A 23,528-nucleotide genomic window follows, 5' to 3' on the forward strand; every position below is an offset into this window, starting at 1 on the left:
AAAATATTTTCTAACTTACACTTTTTGTAAAAATTATGATAATCAGATTTACTTTTTTAATTGCTACTAAGATTAAATGTTGGTCTATTTCTCTCTCCCTTCATTTCTTCCTTTCCCTCCCTTTCTTTTTTCCTTTCCTCCCTCCCTCTCTCCTTCCTTCCTTTCTTTTCCTTTCTTTCTTCTTTCTCTCTCTGTCTCTGCCTTTGTCCCTCTCTCTGTCTTTCTTTCTTTCTTACCAGAGCACTGCTCAACTCTAGATTGTGGTGATGCAAGGGATTGAACATTGGACTTTGGAGCCTCAGAAATGAAAGACATCTTGCATAACCACTTTGCTATTTTTCCCCACCCAAATGTGAGTTTTTCAAACTGAGACCCCTGATTGTACGGTAGTCTTTACAAGATAAACAGCTACAGGTACATAAAAAAAAAAAACCACCATATTATGTATGTATAATTTGTTACATTTGGGAAAATGAATGAAGTTTCTTCATGGATATGAAGACACATGTTACACAGACATTAGTAACGTTTGTTTGGATATTTAGGGGAAAAGCTGTAATTTATGAAACATATTTGTGGCCAATAAATGGACTACACCAAGCTAGTACAAACCAACTGGGAGATTCTACTGAAGATACTCTGTCTTGAGCTGAAATCATTTTACTACACATGGCAAAGCATACTGCTTGTGGTGTCTCTCTCTCTCTCTCTCTCTCTCTCTCTCTCAGCTCAACTGTAACAGTGACTCTAGATTGACTTAGGAATCATTAAGCAATAAGTAAATGAAACAGGAAAGGAAGTATCAGAGGCTTCAAAGAACAGTAGGAGAGAAACTGAGGACAGACATTATCGAACTTACCTTCCTTTGCTTTCTTGTGTTCTAGTCTTTCCTTTTGCAAGGATTTCTCTAATCTTGATCTGTGTTCATAAACAACTGGAAGGAAAAAAAGAAAAGACTTAAAATTTGTCTTCAAAGAATAAGTTCCACTAAATTCAAATGAACATCAATTTGCAGAAACAGGAGAAAGAGGTTAGAGTCTTTCAGAATTAAAAGGAGTATGTTCCCAGCGCTTCCCATCTGGGGTTCCAACAACTGTAACAAACAGACAGTCCTGAGTTGATGAGCCTTTATAACTTGCTCCTTCCCATAACCATTTCTGTGGCTGGGGCTGCCCTTCCCTCCTCCCCCCCCCCCCAACAAAGGGAACCATTCTGAGGCTGTAGCTTCTTCCTGGACAACTGTGTCTACTTCTGTGATTTCAATCACTGTCTCATAGCACTAAGCACACATTTCTATTCTAGCTCCCAGCTCTCTTTAGATCTGGAGAGGTGAGGTTCCAGGACACATGGATGAGGTCATCTGCCCAGGGTAGTCAGGATAGAATCTTGATAGTATCTGCAACTGAGTTTTCTTTAAAATGTTTTTCTTTTAAAACTTCCCCTATAGTGGCCAGACAGTGGTGCACCTTGTTGAATGTACACATCACCATGTAGGACCTGGGGTTGAGTCCCTGCTCCCCACCTGCCAGGGAGATGCTTCACAAATGGTGAAGCAGGTCTGCAGGGGTCTTTTTCTTTCTCTCTCAATTTCCTCTCCCCTCTCAAATTTATCTACCCTATTAAAACACACACATACACACACACACACACACACACACACACATACATGAAATGAAAAAATGGCCACTGGGAACAATGGATTCATAGTGCTGGCACCAAGTCCCAGAGATAAATAACCCTGGTGGCAAAATAAATAAATAAATAAATAAATAAATAAATAAATAAATAAACAGAATTTCCCTATAACAGCCTGAGCAATGATGCAATGGTAAAAGTGTGGACCTTTCAAGCATAGGTCCTGAGTTTGATTCCAAGCATTATACATGACAACATGATGTTCTTTCTCTTCTGGTTCTTTCTCCTTTGTATTATAATAAATGAATAAAATATTTTTTATTTCCCCCTTTCCCCATAAAAATGAAAGACAAAGAGGTTGGCAGTAGCGCAAAAGACTAAGTGCTCATAGTACAAAGCGCAAGGACCTGCACAAGGATCCTGGTTTGAGCCTCTGGCTCCTCACCTGCAGGGAGGCACACTGCTTCACAAGTGGTGAAACAGGTCTGCAGGTGTCTCTCTTTCTCCTCCCCTTTTAATTTCTCTTTGTCCTATCCAATAAAATGGAAAAAGTGGCTGCCAAGAGCAGTGGATTCATAGTGCCTGCACCAGTCCCCAGCAATAACCCAGTAGGCAAAAAAAGAAAAAAAAAAAGAAAGAAGAGAAAAGAAAGAAATGGGAGGAGAGAACAAATATATATATATATATATATATATATATATATATACAGATATATATATATATTTGTTCATATATATAGATATTTGTTCATATATATATATTTCATATATATATATGAAAACTCATAAGCCTGGGTGGGCAAAATAGCCCACTTGGATAGTTCTTTGCTTTGCCATGTGCATGAGCCAGGGTCGAGTCCCAGCCCCCACTGCATTGAAGGAAACTTTGGTACTATAATCTCTAAATAAATAAATAGACAGATACCCACAAGCCTGCTTTTAAATGGAAACTGTCAGATAGTAAGAAAAACCTATGATGGGGAAATCCTGAGATTCCCACATAGATATGATAAGCCTAGAACTCTAACAGATCCTTCTCTCCATGATCACTGGTCATCTCCACAGGAACAACATCGTAAACTCTCTTGTGGGCCTCTATAGGACCTTGCCCTCAATGTAGAACAATAATGGTATAAACTGCCAAAGGGAGGCTGGGTCAACATACTCTGCCACTCAGGAACATGGTTCCTGAAATGAGTGCAGCCTAGAATGCCCCTAGCTATGACCATGGAATGTGAGCTCAGATCTACAGGAATACAGAGGTTACACAGGCTTCTGTGCTAAATACGAATAGACATGCGCCTTAGGTCAGATCGATGGAGTTTATAGTTAACGGTATTTATATACTTTTCCATATTTGGGAGTTACTCTCTGCCCTGATTCAGCTTTTTGGCCCTGTTCCCAACCCTGATACAATCTTCCCAGACGATACTCTTAGCCCATCTGCTGTTGGGCCCAGGCAAAAATTAGTAAAGTTATGGCCCATTAGAATATACCTAAAATAGACTTCCTAGCTTCTTCTAACATGAAGACCCCAAATCTCATCTGCTATTTTCTTACCTTTAGGTTTTGATTATTAAACTATTTGTTCCGCTTTATATCTTAATGCTTTTCAGCCACCAAGTTGCAAATGCTACCACGACACCAACCTGACTTCCCTTGGCAGACAACTTCACCAATGTGTGGTGGAACCCTACCTCCCCAAAGCCATACCCCACTAGGGAAAGATAGAAATAGGCTGGGGGTATGTACTGACCTGTCAATGACCATGTCCATCAGAGAAAAATTACAGAAACCAGACCTCCCCCTTCTGTAAAGATTTCTGGTCCATACTCCCAGAGGGATAAAGAATAGGGAAGTTTCAGGAGTTGGGCGGTAGAGTAGCGGGTTAAGCTCAGGTGGCGCAAAGTGCAAGGACCTGCGTGAGAATCCCAGTTCGAGCCTCTGGCTCCCCACCTGCAAGGAAGTCGCTCCACAGGCAGTGAAGCAGGTTTGCAGGTGTCTATCTTTCTCTCCCCCTCACTGTCTTCCCCTCCTCTCTCCATTTCTCTCTGTCCTATTCAACAATGATGACATCAACAACAACAACAATAATAACTACAACAATAAAAACAACCAGGGCAATAAAAAGGAAATAAATAAGTAAATATCAAAAGAAAAAAAGAATAGGGAAGTTTCCTATGGAGGGGATGGGATACAGAACTCTGGTGGTGAGAACTGTATGGAATTATACCCCTCTGATTTATCCAGAGACGTTTACTGTTTCCCTTGGGAGCAGGAATGCTAATCACCTAGCTCTGTTTTCTTACTTATACTCTGAAAACAAGGATATCAGCCCAGATGAACACATGTGGCTCAAACCTTTGCAACAAAAATGGCATACCATTGGGTGCTTTCTGGTAGTTCCCCAACACACTGAGTGATCCCCAAAGCTGGGTATGGGTGTTACCCCTAGTTCAGGCTATGTCATCCACAGTAGCCTCCTGGTTACGCCCTGGATGAAGTGCCAGGTCTCCCTTTACCTCACTGCCTCCTCACAAAATGGTGGCAATGGTGCTGCCATTGTTCCTTCCCCGGGATGGGGTGGGTGGCCCTGGCTGTAAGGCTTCCTTAATTTTTCCAGATCTCTGCCAAAAGGAAACCTTCTCACAGTATCCTGGACAACCTCTCTAAGATGAAAATAGTGACTGGGAGTTGCAGCAACTGGTAGAGCAAACCTATTACCATGCAAAAGGACCCAGTGTGACCCCAAGACCACTACATGGGGGACATCTGCAGGGGTGGGGGGAGCTTCATGAGCAGTGCAATGGTACTGCAATGTCTCTCTCTCTCTCAGTCTCCTTCCCTCTCTTCCTCTGTCTCTCATTCTCTATGTAAAAGAATATAAAATAAAATAATGGCCTCCGCCAAGGGTGGTAGAGTTGTGTGCAGGCTCTGAGCCCCAGAGATAACCCTGGTGGCCAAAAAGTAAAATAAACAACATATTTAAAAAATAAAATCAGAGGGACCAAGCAGTGATGTACCCCAGTTAAGTATACATAATGCCATGTGGCAGGGCTCACACAAGGACCCAGATTCAAGCCCTCACTCCCCACCTGCAGAGGGGTCACTTCACAAACAGTGAAGCAGGTCTGTAGGTATCTTTCTCCTTCTCTATCCCCCCTCCCCTATCAATTTCTCTCTGTCCTACCAAATAAAAAAAAAGGCGGGGGAAAATGATGGATTTGTAGCACTGGCACCAAGCCCCAGAAATAACAATCCTAGATACAAAAAATAAAATTAAATTATACCTGCTTCCCACCTTCAGCACTTCTGCTATCTTTTCCTACTTTCTTTTTTGTCCTTACACGTGATACTATGTAGGACATTTTTGACTTATGTGTCAAATTGTCTTTCAATTCCATTCAAATACAAGCTCAAATCAGGACAATACTCATTTGTTTGCTTGATTTTACAAGGTAACTTTTATACACTGGCTTGCAAGCATTCAAAAATAGATGAAAAGGAAGGAAGTACAGGAGGGCAGGAGGGAGGGAGGACTGAGAATAGACTATGCGTGGCTTAGAGGCTTAAAGAGGATGACTCCTTTGTCCTTGTCTGTAGCACAAACCTTCATGGGGTATTCACCGACAACCTCCCATTTCTAATAGCTACTGATACTCAGTAGTGTTGCTATGCTTCACATTGGTTTGGTCTCCCTCCCCCCCCCCAAGGTGGTGGTTTAGCCCCTGCTAGTTTCGCGCGCCCCCTTCTCCCGGCCCCTAAAACCCTACGAACTTCCAGAGTCCCCACCACAGCCTGGGGGGGGGGGAGATGGAGAAGCACATGGTGTGGTGATTTGCCCACTCTGAATAAAGATTAAACTGCGTTCTCTGCCCAGCCATGTGTCCTCGAGTCTCTGTCTACCACCGCAAAGCTAGCCCGGCCTACTAGAGCCCCGAACTTTAATGACAAATGGCGCCCACATAGACCTGACCTGTGCATCCCCTCCGGTCAGTGAAGACTTTGCCTACCTATCTACAATGGCCTTCTTTTCTGCTTGTGAAGAGGTTTCCAAAGGCCTCTGCCCTTTCTTCATGAGACTTTTTTGCTGCTTCTGGAACATTTATCTCTGGACCATTCTGTGGTTTATGCCCAACGCCAGCCCGCAGAAGCCCAATGCCAGCCCGCAGGAGCCGGCTTTCCGCCATGTGGCGCAGGGCATTGGGCGTGGGCTCCCTCCACACTGCTCGGCCGCTGAGATCAGGGCAGCAGACATGGCAGGCAAGGCTGCAGCCCATCATGGCCGCCACTCCGGGGCACCTTGGCCCGCGCCTTCTGCACGGCTGGCCCACCCACCCTCCTGCTATGAAGTCTGTGCAGATCCCGGACCACCTGGAGACTGCGGGTTCCCTGCTGAAACTGGGCCCCCTGGCCGAGATCCCCAGCTCGGATCTGAAGGCAGATGAGCTAGAATACGCAGAGATTCGTCCAGAGATCGCAACCTACAATTCCTAGAGCTGAAGCTGCACAAGAGGCCACCACTAGACAACGCACTCCCCGAACGGCTAAGACAGTACAGATCTTAATTCATGTTTAAAATGACATGTCTTCGTAACAAAAGTTTCTCTCCTTGTGTATTAAAGACCATGTTTACGTGTGTGTTTAAAGTTTGGTAAACTTTAAGGTTAAAAATGTAACTGTAAGACTATATTCTTAGCAGACAGTTAAATGAAAAAGGTTTTCAACATAATTCTCATAAAGACAAAATTAACTTACATTTAAAGTCTGAGGTAAAAATTAGTTAAAAATCAATATAGTTTAACTAAGTTGGTCTAAAAAAAACACCTGCACACACCTAGGGTGTGTCTCCGTCTTCAATGGGTGTAACAAAAGGTTAAATAGACTTTTTGATATGTAAAACTCAAATTCCTTCTCAATTAAAAACATTAGATTACGCTATGGTTATGCTAATGATTCTCATGACTGAGGCTTTTTTCTTTCCATGGTTCTTATGTTTACCTTTCCACATTCTATTGTTTAAACTTTAAACAACCTTAAAATCATACTAAAAAAGACTTCCAATTGTAACAGAGTTATCAATTGTGATAAACTTCTAACCTGCTACAAGTTTTGTTTCATAGTAAGTTAATTGCAGCAGTCAATTTCTCTACAAAAAAGTGGAATTCCAACAGCTGACCTTCCTCATACAACGTTCCACCCCCTGACAATTCTTCGGTGGATATCCACTTTGGACTGGCACTTCTATTGGACTCACTGGTACACCTCTTGGACACTTTACACAACTCTACAGCAGCTTCCGTTTATGCTGCTGGGTTTCTCAAAGACTGACTGCAGCCAGCTGCCTTAGGACTCTAGGCCGTTCCCCGCCCCCATGCTAGAAAATGCCCGTCGAGTCAAGTAACGCCCTCCAGAGGCAAAAAAAAGTCCCCCTCAGGCCTTACCTTGGCAGCACACTGGTTCTTGTTGCTCCCTTACATGTTCCTCCATGTTTGTGCCAGTTTCTTTTTTAAAAATGCCTGTACGATATAGGTTTCTGTTCACCCTAAACCCGATACTGTGGTCATTTAGTTAAAAAGAAAAGGAGAAATTGTTGCTATGCTTCACATTGGTTTGGTCTCCCCCCGCCCCGCCTCTGGGAGGTGGTGGTTTAGCCCCTGCTAGTTTCGCGCGCCCCCTTCTCCCCGCCCCTAAAACCCTACGGACTCCCAGAATCCCCGCCGCAGCCGCGGGGGGGGGAGGGGGGAGAAAGATAGAGAAGCACATGGTGTGGTGATTTGCCCACTCGTGAATAAAGATTAAACTGCGTTCTCTGCCCAGCCGTGTGTCCTTGAGTCTCTGTCTACTGCCGCGAAGCTAGCCCGGCCTACTAGAGCCCTGAACTTTAACAACACAGTAGTACTTGGTAAATGAATACACTTAGACGATGTTCCATTCTTTTCCTCATGTGCCTGTCCATACTTTATATCCTGGCATTTTATATAAACTAGATTTCCACATTTGCTGATTCATTAAAACTCATCTATTCTGGACAGCAAGTAGGTAACAAAAGTCAAACCTATATTTCACCAGTTGGCAAAGAGGCTTAAAGGGTTAGCCCTAGTGAAGTCATACCCCAGAAATACAGAAGCTTCCAGAATGTTGAGAGAAAAAACAAGTTTAAAGGGACATTATGGTTAGGTATTTTTCATATATATATATATATATATATATATATATATATATATGTAATTTTTAATTATCTTTATTTAGTTATTGGATAGAGACAGCCAGAAATCAAGAAGGGGGTGATAGAAGGGAGAGAGACAGAGAGATACCTGCAGCTCTGCTTCACCACTTGCAAAGCTTTCCCCTGCAGGTAGGGACTGGGGGCTTGAACCTGGGTTCCTTATGCACTGTAACATGTGCGCTCAACCAGGTGTGCCACCACCCAGCCCCCTTGGTTAGGTATTTTTCTATTGCTTTACAATCACAGCATTTTTTTCTATCTCCACAATAAAGCTGTATAATTCACGACAGTAACAGTTCAGACAAGTATCTGTTTTTAAGTTTGCTAATGTATACAGTTTGGGAAGTCATTTAAAGAAATTTAAGCAACAATTTGAACTGGTGTTGAAGTGGCTTTTCTACTTTGGCTAAAACTCTATGTGGGCTTCCATTTATGACACTATCTAACTGAGATTTGGCTTTTCTGAACAAGCATCATATTAGCTACCTTGAGATATCTATCCTTTCAAACAAGAAATCTTTTTGGCAGTCTTTCAAGTGGTGAGTTGGTAATCATCACTCTCATAGGGAGATGAAATTTATGTACTCTCCAGAAAAAAGATTTTTCTCTTAGCTTCTCAGAGCTATATTATATTACACCTGGTCATGTGCCAAGCACCTTTGGAGATTGAAAGTACAGGATGTGCTCCTTTATTTATTTTTATTATTTTTTAAAGATTTTATTTATTTATGAGAAAGACAGGAGGAGACAGAAAGAACCAGACATCACTCTGGCACATGTGCTGCTGGTGATTGAACTCGGAACTTCATGCTTGAGAGTCCAAAGCTTTACCACTGCACCACCTCCCAGACCACTCCTTTATTTATTTTTTTGTTATTGTCACCAGGGTTATCACTGGGGCTCAGTGCCAGCACTGAGAATCCACTTCTCTCAGTGACTATTATACCTTTTTTTTTTTTTTACCTGTCTCTTTCTCTTTTATTTGACAGGACAGGAAGAAATTGAGAGGGGGAAGGGAGCTAGAGAAGGAGAAAGACAGACACCTGCATACCGGCTTCACTACTTCTTAAGCATCTGTAGGGAAATAGTGAGGATGTGGTAGAACCTGGCAGGGTTTGACCTGAGAGGTGCGTCCATCCTGTTAGTCTCTCTCTCTACAGAGAGGTTGAGAAAGGGGGACACAGGAACCTCAAAAGACTGCCCATATCAGACTCCCCTGCCTCACAAAACACACTGCATTTTTCTGCCTCCAGGAGCCCGGCATTCCTTAAAACATTAAGCCTGCTCCACCCTGCATTCCTTGATACTATGGCCTCTCCTATTATTATCTACATATCAATCTTCTGCTTTGTCTACGAAATGACTTAAGGCCTCCACCCTATTCCCCCACCGATTCTGCTCATTTAACATATTCCTTTTCTACCCTCAAGACAACAGGGTATTATTAATTCTACCAGTTAAACCCCTAGCAACAGTTTCTAAGGAAGCCCCTACCATTTCCAGCCCTTTCTACCTTTCTCCGCCCCTTTCTTAATCATGTATGGTATTGTCAAGTCACTTCTGGTTCCAACTTCTCTCTGCCTTTGTCCGGCCTGGGGAGGAAGGCAGGCAGAGCGGGAGGCTGAGGCTGGCCATTGCAGTTTGCGCCATGTGGCTTAACCAGGTGTGCTACCTACCACCCGACTCTGAGGAGCTCGAATGAGTAAAGATTTGAATTGCCTTGCCACCATAAGCTTGGTTCCTGGGTCATCTCTCTCTCTCTCCCTCTCGTGTTGCTAGCCCGACAAGCATCCCTCCTGCAAGTGGGGAGGAGGAGCTCAAACCCAGGTCTTTGCATATGGTGATATGTGGGCTTAACCAAGCATGCCACCACCTGGCCCCCAGAATTGGCTCTTATAGACAGCTTATGATCACTAAGTCCAGTTTACAAGAAGAAGACACAGCAGTTAAAACAGTAAGAAGACAATGAGAGAGTTCCAAAGCTAAGGCAAGCTAGAATGACAAAATCATCTGCTGAGACAGCAGGTTGTTAAATTATCATCATCTACATGTGAAAAACATTCTCCTGCCCCACAAAGACTGCACACTACAGCGCAAAAATCATATTCTCAAGGACATGCATAAGTGCATGGGTCTATATATACACTGAGAAATAAACCTTGAGGATTACAGCAATAGAAGCAAAAGCCATTCTATAATTAGATGTATATAAATAAACCTTGTCTCATAATTACTTTTCTTATCCAGCAGTTGGGACTTCAGCTGAGCAGAGTAATATTTCAAGAAATAACTTGAGGGCATAAGGGATGAGATGCCAGGTTTCTGTTCTCCCAAAACCATGAAAAGATACAGCAGAAGAATGCTCTTTGGATTGGTTATTATATGCAAAGGCATACAGCTTTTCTGTCAGTATTATGAAATTATGCACATAGTTTCCAAAACAGTTATGTTTGAAGCAAGCATACAAAATACCTGCTTTTCCTAAGTTATCTGATTCTATGTATACCTCAGTTACTGGCAGGAAGAGGACAACTGACTATCTCATGATGAACTATCAACCTCTTAGTGGTATTTTATAAACGTTTGCATTTTTTATTAAATTTACTTATTGGATAGATACAACCAGAAATCAAGGTGGCAGGGGGTGACAGAGAGACAGAGAGACACCTTCTTCTTCTTCTAGCATTTGCCCTTCTTCCGTAGCCAGTCAACAGCGTCAGATTGAGCCTGATGTAAAGTTTGGAGACCTCCTTTGAATCTGGAGAGGTGGCAGTCATTGACTATGTGGGTCATAGTCTGTCTGGAGCCGCAGGGGCAATTCGGGTCGTCTCTGGCTCCCCAGCGATGGAACATAGTGGCGCACCGGCCATAGCCTGTTCGATAGCGATTGAGGAGGGCCCAATCATAACGTGCTAGGTCAAAGCCGGGTTGACGCCTGATGAAGTGTTTGTTCTTTACCTCAGCTGACTGCCAACTCTGTTTCCAAGAGACTGGAACAGAGAAGTTCAGTGTAGGCATAGGGGACCAGATTGGGTGACGAGACATCAAGCGTTGGACAGGGTGGGCGAAGATATCTGCGTATATTGGGAGGTCCGGTCGAGCATAGACGTGGGAAATGAACTTAGATGATGCCGCATCCCGACGAATATCTGGCGGGGCGATGTTGCTAAGAACTGGCAGCCCTGGAACCGGGGTGGAACGGATGGTTCCAGAAATTATCCTCATGGAGGAATATAATTTGGAATCGACCAAGTGGACATGGGGGCTACGGAACCATACTGGGGCACAGTATTCTGCAGTGGAATAGCATAATGCCAGAGATGATGATCGTAGTGTGGAAGCGCTCGTGCCCCATGAGGAGCTGGCCAGTCTTGCAATGATGTTATTCCTTGCGCCCACCTTTGCTGCAGTTTTATGAGATGTTTGTGAAATGACAGAGTGCGATCGAGAGTAACGCCAAGATAGACTGGCTGGGCTTCATGCCGGATTCTTGTACCGCCAAGCTGCACATTAAGCTCACACGAGGCCGAGGCATGGTGTAGATGGAAAACAGATGATACGGTTTTTGCAGTGCTAGGGATTAGTCGCCATTTTTTCAGTAATCAGATATCAGAGACATGTCTTTCGTGAGTGTTTCCTCGAGGATGTCAAACTTGGATGCCTGAGTTGCACAGCAGATGTCATCGGCGTAGATGAACTTCCTTGAAGAAGTTTCTGAGAGGTCATTGATGTAAATATTAAATAGCGTAGGAGCCAGAACAGAGCCCTGGGGGAGGCCACTTGAGACAAGTCTCCATCTGCTAGATTTGTCACCCAGATGCACCCGGAATCTTCTGTTTTGGAGAAGAAATGATATAGTGTTGGCCACCCATGGAGGCAGGCATCTTGAGATCTTGACTAGGAGACCACGGTGCCAGACCGTGTCATAGGCTGCTGTGAGATCAACAAAGACAGCACCCGTCTTTAAATTCTTCTGGAATCCATTTTCAATGTAAGTTGAGAGGGCCAGGGCTTGTTCGCAGGTAGATCTTCCTGGGCGGAAACCAGCTTGGGCGGGTGATAGGAATTTCTCTCTAAGATGAGAAATACGTGACAGAAGCAGCCTCTCAAGGAGTTTGTAACACACAGAGAGGAGAGAAATTGGTCTATAGCTGGCGGCCAGTGTTGGGTGTTTCTTTGGTTCAAAACCGCTATAATCTTCGCACAACGTCAAACTGGGCATAGACTCAGATTCCAAGATGTGGGACAGGAATGAAGCGAGCCACTTCTTTGCCACGGGACCCAGGTTAAGAATGAGTTCTGGGGTGATGTTATCATAGCCAGCAGCTGTTCCTGGTTTAACCCTCTTCAAAGCATCTTCCAGTTCAGACAGTGTAAAGAGAGAGAGTTTTGGAGATGGACAAGATAACCGGAAGTGGGATGACCACTCATGGGAAATTTCTCTTTTCCAGACTGGGTCGATCTTAGCACGTCCAACTTGAGTTAGGTGACTGGCCATTCACTGAGTTTGGAGATACGGGAGGATGGGAGACGGGAGGGGGTTGGCTACCGGCACCCAGTCTGTGAAGAAGTTTCCAGGCCTTCCTACTTGAGTGGGTGAAGTTCAGACTTTCCGTGAGTTGTTGCCAGCGGGCTTGGCATGCTGTATCCAGGGAGGCAATGAGATGGTCAGCCACATCTGGGTCGCCCGACTCATCATACTGCTTTAGTAGTTGCTCACATTCAGCATCAAGACAAGGCGTATAGTTAGCACGTCTCCCACGAGGAATAGCTTGGGAAGCTGCTTTGAAGATGGCTTGGCGGAAGCGCCTGTAGGAATCTTCTGAGGGGACAGAGTTAATTGGAATTGCAGTAATAGATTTGTTGGTAAGATCACTGAACAGACGCCAGTTTGCTTTCCGAAAGTTCCATCTTAGTTTCTCCAAGCACAGAATCAGTGGGAGCTGGAGACCAATGTGGATGACAGCTGGTAGCTTGGGTTGCACTGGATCGACCTTCCCGTGGTGCATCCCTTGAGTACCCATTCATTGGGGAAACTGACGATCCTTCCTAGCCGACTGAATCTACATGGATCCCAGTCACTTCCAAAGCCAGCAACAAGCAGCTCCTGACAGCTTTCAAGCTGTTGGTCCTGCTCTTCGAGTCCTCCAACTTAATGTTGAGGGGCTGTCCTTTGCCAAACGCGTTCTTATTGGTCAACTGGCGATACAACATCAGGCAGATGTTATCTGCCTACAAGAAACACATATAGCAGTCGATGAAGCTGCTCGATTCACCATCAGTGGATTCGATTTAATATGCTATAATCTCCATCCTAAACACGGCCGAGCCATCTACGCCAAATCTTGTCTTGCGGACGTTTACCACACGGCCTCTTCGACCTACTACGACTCCATTACTATTGGAACTATTCAGCTCGTCAACGTATATAAGCCTCCCAGTGCTTCATGGGATAATGAGGTCCTGCCTAGCCCAAATCACCCAGCCGTTTATGTTGGAGACTTTAATAGTCATCACCAAGACTGGGGATATTCCTCCACTCGTGCTGATGGCTCTATCTTAGCCAACTGGGCTTCAGCGAATGACCTCTCCCTATTATACGATCCCAAACAGCCAGGCTCTTTTCACAGTGCTAGATGGAATAAAGACTCGTCACCCGACCTGTGCTGGATTAGCACAGTCAACGGCCAAGCCTTTCCCGCTACGAGACAAGTTCTCAAGATCTTCCCGCACAGAGAGACACCTGAAGCACTGCTTTACCACCTGCCAAGCTCTCCCCCTCCAGGCAGGGTCTGGGGACTTGAACACGGGTCCTTGCACATTGTAAAGTGTGCTCAACCAGGTATGCCACCACCCAGCCCCTTCTCATTAGAGGTTTTAACATTGCGCAAATGTGTGTTCCAGAGAAACATGGCAATTAGGGAAGTATGAACCAGGCTCCAGTTCTTCTAGGAGTATCCAAGCAGCCCCATTTTCTCCCTCCTCTCCCCTTCTTCTTCCCTGTCTTCTGCTGTCTTGCCCTGAGGCTACTGTTGGTGCACAGTGCCTGCTGCACAATTCTACTACTCCCAGCAATCATCTTTTTTTCTTTTGTTTGATAAAGTGTGAGAGACAACATTAGCATGGGGGAGGGAAAAACACCTGCAGCTGTGCTTCACCTCATGAAACTTGCCCCCTGCGGGTAAGGACCAGGACCTTGGACCTGGGTCCTTGAACATGGTAAAACATGTGCCCTCTCCCAGGTGTGTCGATACCTGGCCTCACAACCCATTTTCGTCCCACCTCTCAGTGTTAAGCTTTCCCTTCCTAAAATGAAAATATGCAATCTCAGAAAAACATTTCATTAAAATCTGGCTTATGGGGGACGTGCCGTGCCTCACTTAGCTGACTATACACATTATCATGTGCAAGGTTCTAGGTTCAACCCACCCCCACCCAACCCTCGTTGCCAATCCCCACCTGCAGAGGGAAAGCTTCATGAGTGGTGAAGCAGTGACTTAGTTGTCTGTCTGTCTTCTGTCTCTCTCTCTTTATCTCTCCTACCCCTGTCCCCATCTTCCCCTTTCCCACTTGAGTTCTCTCTGTCCTATCAGATCAAAGAAATGGATACTAGAAGCAGTGGATTCACTGTGCAGACACAGAGATCCAGTATTAAATCTAGTAGCATTAAAATAATAATAATGAAATGAAAAAAAAACCCAAAAACTGGCTTCTGAGGAGCTACCACTCAAGATTTCTTATGCACTGCATTTTGAATCATTCAGTAAGTCAAAAAAAAAGTTTCCTTAGTATTGGTTGCACCCAAGGCACTATTCTGACATTTGGGACTATAGGAATACAAGAATAAAAGCACAAATCTGCGCTCTGTAGGGCAGGTAAGACAGGACTCCCTGAGATGTCATGGAAGGGACTTGGAGGGAGAAAAGTGACCTTTGAGCTGCACACATTTGGGAGAAATGGTGAGAGAGTAAAAGCAGGTCATGCAAATGCCCTACACTACGAGCAAAAGTTCAAAGAGGAGTGAGAAGTTAAAATTAATATTATGAGGCCTGGGTGGTTAAGCACACACATTACCATGCCAAAGGACCTGGGTTTGGGCCACTGCTCCCCACCTGCAGAGGGGACATTTCATGAGCTGTGAAGCAGATATGCAGGTATCTCTCTGTTTCTCTCTCCCTCTCTTTCTCCCCCTCCTCTCTCAATTTCTCTATGCCCTATCCAATTAAAAAACAGAAAAGAGAGAGTCAGCCGGTAGCGCAGCAGGTTAAGCACACATGGTGCAAAGCGCAAAGGTCAGCATAAGGATCCGATTTCGAGGCCCTGGCTCCCCACCTTCAGGAGGTCACTTCGCAAGTGTCGCTTCTCAAGCAGTGAAGCAGGTCTGCAGGTGTCTATCTTTCTCTCCTCCTGTCTTCCCCTCCTCTCTCCATTTCTCTCTGTCCTATCTAACAACAACTATCCAACATAGCTGTTGAGCTATGACAACAATAACTACAACAAGCACAACAACAATGGCAACAAAATGGGAAAAAATAGCCTCCAGGAGCAGTGGATTGGTGGTGCAGGCACTGCGCCCCAGCATTAACCCTGGAGGCAAAAAATAAATAAAAGGAAAAGAAAAAACAGCCACTGGGTGCAGTGGATTCGTAGTGCCAGCACCAAGTCTCAGCAATAACCTTGGCAGCAATGAAAAAAAAAAAAAGAATATTAAAGTCATGGGCCACTCGGAATATACCTAAAATAGACTGACCAGCTTTTTCCAAAATGTAGATCCCAATTCATACCTGTTATATTCTTACCTTTAGGTTCCTGATCATTAAACATTTTGTTCTGCTTTATATCTTAATGCTTTTCAGCCACCAACTCAAATGATACCATGACACCAACCTGACTTCCCTTAGCAGACAACCTCACCAATGTGTCCTAGAACCCTAGCTCCCCAAAGCCATACCCCACTAGGGGAAGAAAGAAACAGGCTGGGAATATGGATTGATCTGCCAACACCCATGTCCAGCACAGAAGAAATTAAAGAAGCCAGAACATCCACCTTCTGCATCCCACAATGATCCTGGGACCATACTCCCAGAAGGATAAATAATAGGGAAGCTTCCAATGGAAGGGATGGGATATCGCACTTTGGTGGTGGGAACTGTGTGGAATTTTACCTTTTATTTTAACTTGTATTCAGATGGTGACCCAATATATTAAAATTAAATAAATTAATCATAATGAAAATGGTTATAACAAAGAAAACAGAAAATACCAAGTGTGGCCAGGATAAGGAAGAAGAAACTCTCAAACTTTATTGTTGTTTGTGTATACTAGTGTAATCATGTTAGCAAACTACATTATCTACCAGAGATGAAGACAAACAATAACTTGGCATCCAGTAAGTTCTATTCACAGGCATAGATCCAAATAAATATTTGCTATTTGTTCACCCAATATATTAAAATTAAATAAATTAATCATCAGGGTGACCAAAACTAGTATAGCCACAGTTCCTTTGGAATATAACTAAAATATGCCTACTAGTTAGCTACAAAATGGAGAAACCCCCCCCACCAACTCTTCATCTGCACTATTCAAGCCTTTAGGTTCATGATTAGTCAACAATTTGTTTGGCTTTATAGGTTAACTCTCTTTTCAGCCACCAGGTTCCAGATGCTAGCATGATGACAACCAGACTTCCCTGATAGACAACCCCACCAATGTGTCCTGGAACTCCTATACCCCAGAACCTACTCCACTGGGGAAAGAGAGAGGCACGCTGGGAGTATGGATAGACCTGTCAATGCCCATATTCAGTGGGGAAGAGATTACAGAAGCCAGATCTTCTGCCTTCTGCATCCCACAATGATCTTGGGTCCATATTCCCAGAGGGATAAAGAATAGGAAAGCTATCAAGGGAGGGGATGGGATAAGGAGTTCTGGTGATAGGGACTGTGTGGAGTTGTACTCCTCTTATCCTATGATTTTGTCAATGTTTCCTTTTTATAAATAAAATAACAAATAATAACAAATAAATAAATACAAAATTACATCTCTAAACCAACAGGGCTTGAGAAGTGTGATCACTTCTTACACACACACTGTACCTCCCAGTTTATTTTCCCCATCATACAGCTCCTACATATTAGAAAACATTGGAATATACCAGGTGGGCAGGCTGGAAAGAGAGGGAAGAGGAGGCCTGTGTCAGGTGTTCCACCGAAAGAAAGCCTGCATGTATCTACTTGTATAAATCTGCAGGCAACGTCTTCATGAGAGAGTAAAGGCCAAGAGTCCAAATATCTGGTCTTACTGTCAATTTTCTTTATTTTTCTGATATACAAAGGCTAAAACCCAGGGCTTTATACACACAGGACACACAGTGTTTCTATCACTGAGCTATATTCCCAGCCTGACTTTCCTTTTTAAACTGAAAAGTGTTTATTTAATGCCATGGACTTTCATCACTGGCTGATAATAATAATAGTAGTAATAGTAATAATAATAATAATAATAATAATAATAATTTTTTTTAAATACTGCTACCTAAGATCCCTCCAGCTCCCAAATACTCAAATTGAGGGATGACTTCGCAAGACCAAGAACACACACCAAAATTATGGAAGGGCCAGGACAGAGGTTTAAGATCTTAGAATGCAACTGTAGATATTTTAAAAGAATGTGCTAGCTCAGAGTCACTAGGCAGGGTGATGAAGCAAGCAGAGAAGAGGAAGAAGGGGGACAGCTTTGGATCAAAGGTGTTTTTTTTTTGGGGGGGGCGTTTTTTTAAGGGCTTCTTCTCCAAAATATCTGAAAATGATTAAAAAATTATTTTGACAGCTGTAAATAATTGGGAGGTAGTATGCAAACAGGAAGTCCAGACTGAAATAACCCTACAAATTCCAGATTCAACAGTCATGGTGATTTGGAGATGATACTCTCAGAATAGGTTCATTTGCACGCTAGACATTTCACCCCTGATTTTATGTGGTATCCCAGGCACAAAGAGCAAAGCAAAATTTCTCAGAAAGGACAAACTGCTATTTCATTAAAGACCTCAGTTCTATTCTTTATCATTCTGTGGATAAACTTGTTACTTAGAGGCTAAATTTACAGACAGGTGTTCATCTAGTCAAAGGAGGGGGGGATGTTCTTTAAAAACCACTTTGGTAGCAATTATAGTAAGTGATGCTTTTTTAGCCCTGCACAATCTATACACAAAGAGCTTTTATATCCAATTCCATGCAATTTGTGGGTGAATCAGGTGCTAATTAGAAATGGCTCCTATCTATTCACAAGCCTATCTTGCGACCTTTCTTTTGCCATTAGCTCATTTTACATGTTTGAATTGTAAAAGCAAAACAAACAAAAAAACAACATCTATTTCAGAAGCATTAGATTTGGGGATGATTTAACTTGATGTTGTTCCATTATTCTGAATTTCTGAGGAGTTATTTCACAAGGAAAAGAATCCATTTGTTATGGTAATTTTGTGAAGTATTCAAGAAGCTGTGAAAAGGAGATTATTATCAATTTTTAAATTTACCTTAAAACCATTTATACAATACAGTCCTTTTCATAAAGCTTAATTAGTAAAAGGTGTAGATAAAACAGCTGGTTTTTCTGTAATGACTTGAATATGAATTACCAGGGAAGAAGCAGGAAAATTTGCAGTTAACCTCCACTCTTGGTTCTTTGATCTTAAGAGTCTTGAGAACAGGCAAGGCAAACTTTTTGAAGAATCCACTGTGAATGCTGCTTCTAATAAACATAACCTTGTGAGACTTTTATTGGTGATTCCATGGAGTTGCACAAAATTGTAAGGTTTTGTAGGTATCATTCTCAAATCTACACATGGTATCAATCCTCCATCAAAGGAAACTCCTTCCCCTGCCCTCCCTCCCCCTTCACCACCATAGCTCACACAGCCTAAGGACAAAGGGCTCCCACTGTCTCTGCAAGTTCATTTGTTTTAGGCATCTCTGCTCCAGGCATCAATGAAAACATCCATTAGTCATCCTCACTTCTGCTTGTTTCACTCAGCATAATCATCTCCAGTTTCATCCATTTTGTTCCAGATGATACAATCTCATCTCTCTCTCTCTCTTTTTTTTTTTTTTCCGGTGGAGGGACTATTTTTTGTGTGTATTCAATGACCAAATAAAACCATAAATACAAGTAGCTTACACATTTAAGACTACATATTTATGAATTTCCAATACCAGTCACTGATCCAAAGTAATAATAAGCCTAGAAATAATCTGCCAGACACATAGTATAGCAGGGTATATAGACAAATTAAAAAAAAAAAAAAAGAGCAACTTACCAGCTTCCTGAAACACATACCACACAAACCAAACAACCAAAAACACAAAACACAAACCAAACACACAACCAACAAGCCAAAAATCTCTTATTTAAAATAGGCACCAAAGTAAAAGATGGGGGTGGGGGGGCAAGTCCTGGAACATGATGGCAGAGGAGGACCTAGTGGGGGTTGTTGTATTGTTATGTGGAAATGTTATGCATGTATAAACTACTGCATTTTACTGTTGACTGTAAACCCTTAATCCCCCAATAAAGAAATTTAAGAAAAAAAAAAAAGAAAATATGCCAAGCAGAGCTGAGTCAATCATCCATGTGTTAAATACATCAGAGATGATAACACAAGTATTTGAAAAAGAATTTTTTTTCAGGTCTCAAAAAAAAAAAAAATCTCCTGTGAGTGGATAATTCCATAATATGCATTATGTAAAATAAAAATGGAATTTGACCTATCCTGGTAATCTGTCTTGATATTTCTACCTTGTCATTCAAATGTCCCTGTATCTGAAATGGATGTAAAACATGCACCTGTGACTATCTTCCAGCCAAGTGTTTTAACAAGAAAACAGAAAGTAAGCTTCTAGCTCCTAAAGTTCAGGACCAAGGAATAAAAGATGCTATGAGCTCAATTTTTTTTATTCTCTGTTTAAATGAATTTATAAAATGTTGTATAGATGACATATGTGATGAAAACCTGTTTTGATAATTTTGCACGAGAACAGCTGTTGCAAGATATTTCTTACAAAGCTAATCATCAGTAATGACTCTTCGTTAAGATAAAAATCAATTACTAGCATTCATTAATACACTAATACAGTCTTCTGTGCTAGGGTTGTGTTCCCAAAAACCTGAGCACAAACAAAAAATAAATAAATAAAACAGAGTAAAAGCTAGTGTGATTGAAAACTATTCACCCAACACTGAGTAAGAATACAAAGCAAAAAAGCAAATCTCCTAAAATCTGGCTTGTGGAATGGCATTTATTTTTATATGAACATTTTTTTCCCCTGCACTCTGAAAACAGGTATGTGATTTACTGCTTGCAGGTCAATTCTCCGCAGAATCAGAAAATTTAAGAATATTCTCTTAGAAATTGAGGGGGGGATAGGGAGAGAGACCGAGACATCTGCAGCACTGCTTGACCACTTGTGAAGCTTCCCCCCTGCAGGTGGGGCCTGGGGGATTGAACTCAGGTCCTTGTGACTGGTAACCCACACACTCAATCAGGTATGCCACCACATGGCCCCAACCTTACTCTCTTTAATAAGTCCCTTAAATGCATGTCATTAGAGCTTCATGTCATCACTATTTTGTTTTATTTATTTTTATTTTTTTGCCTCCAGGGTTATTGCTGGGGAATGGTGCCTACACCAAGAATCCACTGCTCCTGGAGGCTATCTTTTTTTCCTTTTTCGTTGCTCCTTTTTTTTTTTTTTATCATTGTTGTGGTGGTGATCGTTGTTGTTACTGATGTCGTTGTTGCTGGGTAGGACAGAGAGAAATGGAGAGAGGAGGGGAGACAGAGGGGGTAGAAAAAGATAGACACCTACAGACCTGCTTTACCACTTGTGAAGCAACTCCTCTGCAGGTGGGGAGCGGGGGCTCAAAACTGGGATTCTCATGCAGGTCCTTGCGCTTTGTGCCACACACTTAACCTGGTGCACTACCGCCCGACCCCCACCATTTTAGTTTTTTAAGTTAGTGCTGCATAAATTCTGATGCAATGTTGGTAGTTTTCACCTTTGAAGCTATAACCAAGACTCAAGCTATTAACTCACCAGTACTAAAGCAAATCATTTTGGTTCTTGAAGCACCTAATGAAAGTGGTCAGTGGAGTTTGCTGACTTTTTTTCAAAATGTCTGCTGTGTACTGGGCACAGACGAGTTGCTTTCAACTGACTAATTCCAAAAAACACATGTAACCCTCATTAGGACAGCCATGAAGAAACAGGCCAAGTGACTAAGCAGTTTGCCTTACGCCTATCAAAGTATTTATTTGGTTATAAAGTCTGAATTTGAACTCAAGCCTACAGTCACTCCAAACTTTGGGCAAGAGCACAGTTTCATCACCATCCTACCCTACCCTGGATGTTCATAGTGGTTCAGCTGAAGTCTCTGAAGTAATCTTTTACTTCACCAAACAGAGGTTCAAAGGTAAAACCACAGAACACTTTGTGAAACCCAAACAGAATCACTTTTGACATTCTCCTCTAATTACATATGCTTTTTTCCTCAACATCTGGAACCCCCCCTTCATATTCATTATGTAAGCTATTGAAATTTCTTAATAACATAGAGAAATTAAGAAATAAAATGCAACCTCTTTCAAACAGAGGTATCTGGCTATAGTTTGGAAAGGAAAGTTGCTTCCATGTAACACCTTTCTGATTCAAGATAAATCGCTATATTGAGTCAACTACAGACTAGAGTCTCTCCTCAGCTGCTGCTGCTGCCTCTTCTTCTCCTTCTCTCTCTCTCTCTTTCTCTCTCTCTCTCTCTCTCTCTCTCTCCCTCTCCCTCCCCTCTCCCTCTCCCTCTCCTTCTTCAGTTTTTTTTTTTCCCATTTTATTGGATAGGACTGAGGGAAATTGAGAGAGGAGGGGGAGATAGAGAGGAAGAAAGAAAGAGAGACATCTGCAGACCTGCTTTCACCACTCATGAAGCATCTCTCCTATAGGTGGGGAGCTGGGGGCTAGAACCTGGATCCTTACACTTAACCTGGTGCACCACCGCCCAGCCCCCACCAGAGCTTCTTCACATTTTGCAATAAACGTTCCCTTCTTGGTGAGTGGAGTTGCTCAAGGGTTTCTCCTTCTTCTCTTGGTTCAGTTTCCTAGATGACATTTTCATATGGTGAGACAAAGAGAAAAATCCAGAGCACCATCCTAGGGCATATGACATCAGGAATCAAACCAGAGCTTCGGGAGGCAACCTGTGCACTCTACCAGTTGAGCTAATTCCCAGACCTCTATCCTAATTTTGCAAATTTACTTTTAAGATTAGCCCCTTAAAAAAAAATACCTGACCCTATGAGGATAATGCCTTTCTTTCCATCACCTAGGCAATTAAAGATCCAGTGTAGACACACAGAATGGTACCCACACCACAAGTCTCTCACAGCAGCATCTAGACCAGAGAGCGGCCCCAGGAAGCTTTCCAACTTGTCTTGCTTCCTCAGCACTTCTCAACACTAATGCACATGTGGAGGAGATGACAGCTGTGCCGATTGTATTAAATGAGAAACAAACCATCCCCAGCAATCAGCAGGTCTGCATTCAAACCCCCTTCTTATCCTTCTGGGTAAATGATCTCTCTGAGGCTCCTCCTTACAAACCAGACTGTCAAGCCCTGGCCTGACTCATTGTGCAGCACACAGTAGGTGCTCAGTAAGCTGCAGCAAAAACTCAAGGCAGAACAAGGTTCAGAGTCACAGCAGGACTCTCGAGGGAAGGAGGGTTTGATAACTGAGTAAAGAAACACAGTCACCTGGGGCAGGGAGCTGGCCCAGGGGAGCACCTCTTGATGGCCTGTCATGGGGGAAACAAAGCAACTGAGCAGCAGGGAGAGGCCCACGCTGAGGTGAGTTCTCTGGGCCATGCCACAGGACCCTGGAGGTGGGGGAGGGTGTGAAGACCCTACTTGCTTGATGACTAGAAAGGAGTACTGATGACATGGACTTGGCTGCTGGGGGAGTCACACGGGTGGGGGAGCTGAGCAAACACGGGAGGGAGTAGGGAATGTCAATTGACATGAACCCTGCAGAATTTTAATTATAAAAATTCCTCATTCTGCACGTTTTGTTAACCAGGGATGGGATGGGGATGCTACACTGCAGTTAAATCTTTTTTCTCTCCCTTTTCTTTTTTTTTTTTTAGATAAGAGAAAGAGAAGTGGGGAGACAGAAGACAGAGACAAACCATGCCACAAATGTTAGGGGGAGATGACCAGAAGATTCTGAACTCCAGTTACAGGGGAAGGGGAGGGGGAGGGGAGAGGAGGGGGAGGGGAGGAGAGGGAGAGAGGAAGGGGAGGGGAGGGGGAGGGGAGGAGAGGGGGAGGGGAGGGGAGGAGAGGGGGAGGGGAGGGGAGGGGGAGGGGAGGGGAAGGGGGAAGAGAGAGAGAGACACCATACCACTGAAGCTTTCTTCAGTGTGGTGAGGACCTGGCTCAAACCTGGTAAAGCAGCGTATCATCAGGTGAGCTTCCAGCCCTGCAGTTTTCTCTTCCAGTGAGCATCAAGTCTCAGAAGGATTTCTCAGGGGCAAGTATGATTTCAGGGCCAGCCTTGGACTCTGGGTTGAAGTCAGCCTTGGCTGGTTTCCCAATTAGTGCCTCTGGAAAGAAGGGTG

General features: G+C 43.3%; 1 protein-coding gene across 8 annotated transcripts in view; it reads right to left on the minus strand.

Annotated features, from left to right (window-relative positions):
* The window catches only part of GOLIM4 (golgi integral membrane protein 4), an 89,977-nt gene that overhangs the window by 40,535 nt on the left and 25,914 nt on the right, over window positions 1–23,528 (minus strand). For all 8 annotated transcript variants that reach the window (XM_060171918.1, XM_060171919.1, XM_016188082.2 and 5 more), the window contains exon 2: window positions 860–934. In XM_060171918.1, coding sequence (XP_060027901.1) covers window positions 860–934 — 75 coding nt within the window. The remainder of the gene's footprint in view (window positions 1–859; window positions 935–23,528) is intronic.

Source organism: Erinaceus europaeus, chromosome 14 (assembly GCF_950295315.1).
Source record: "Erinaceus europaeus chromosome 14, mEriEur2.1, whole genome shotgun sequence".
NCBI lineage: Eukaryota > Metazoa > Chordata > Mammalia > Eulipotyphla > Erinaceidae > Erinaceus > Erinaceus europaeus.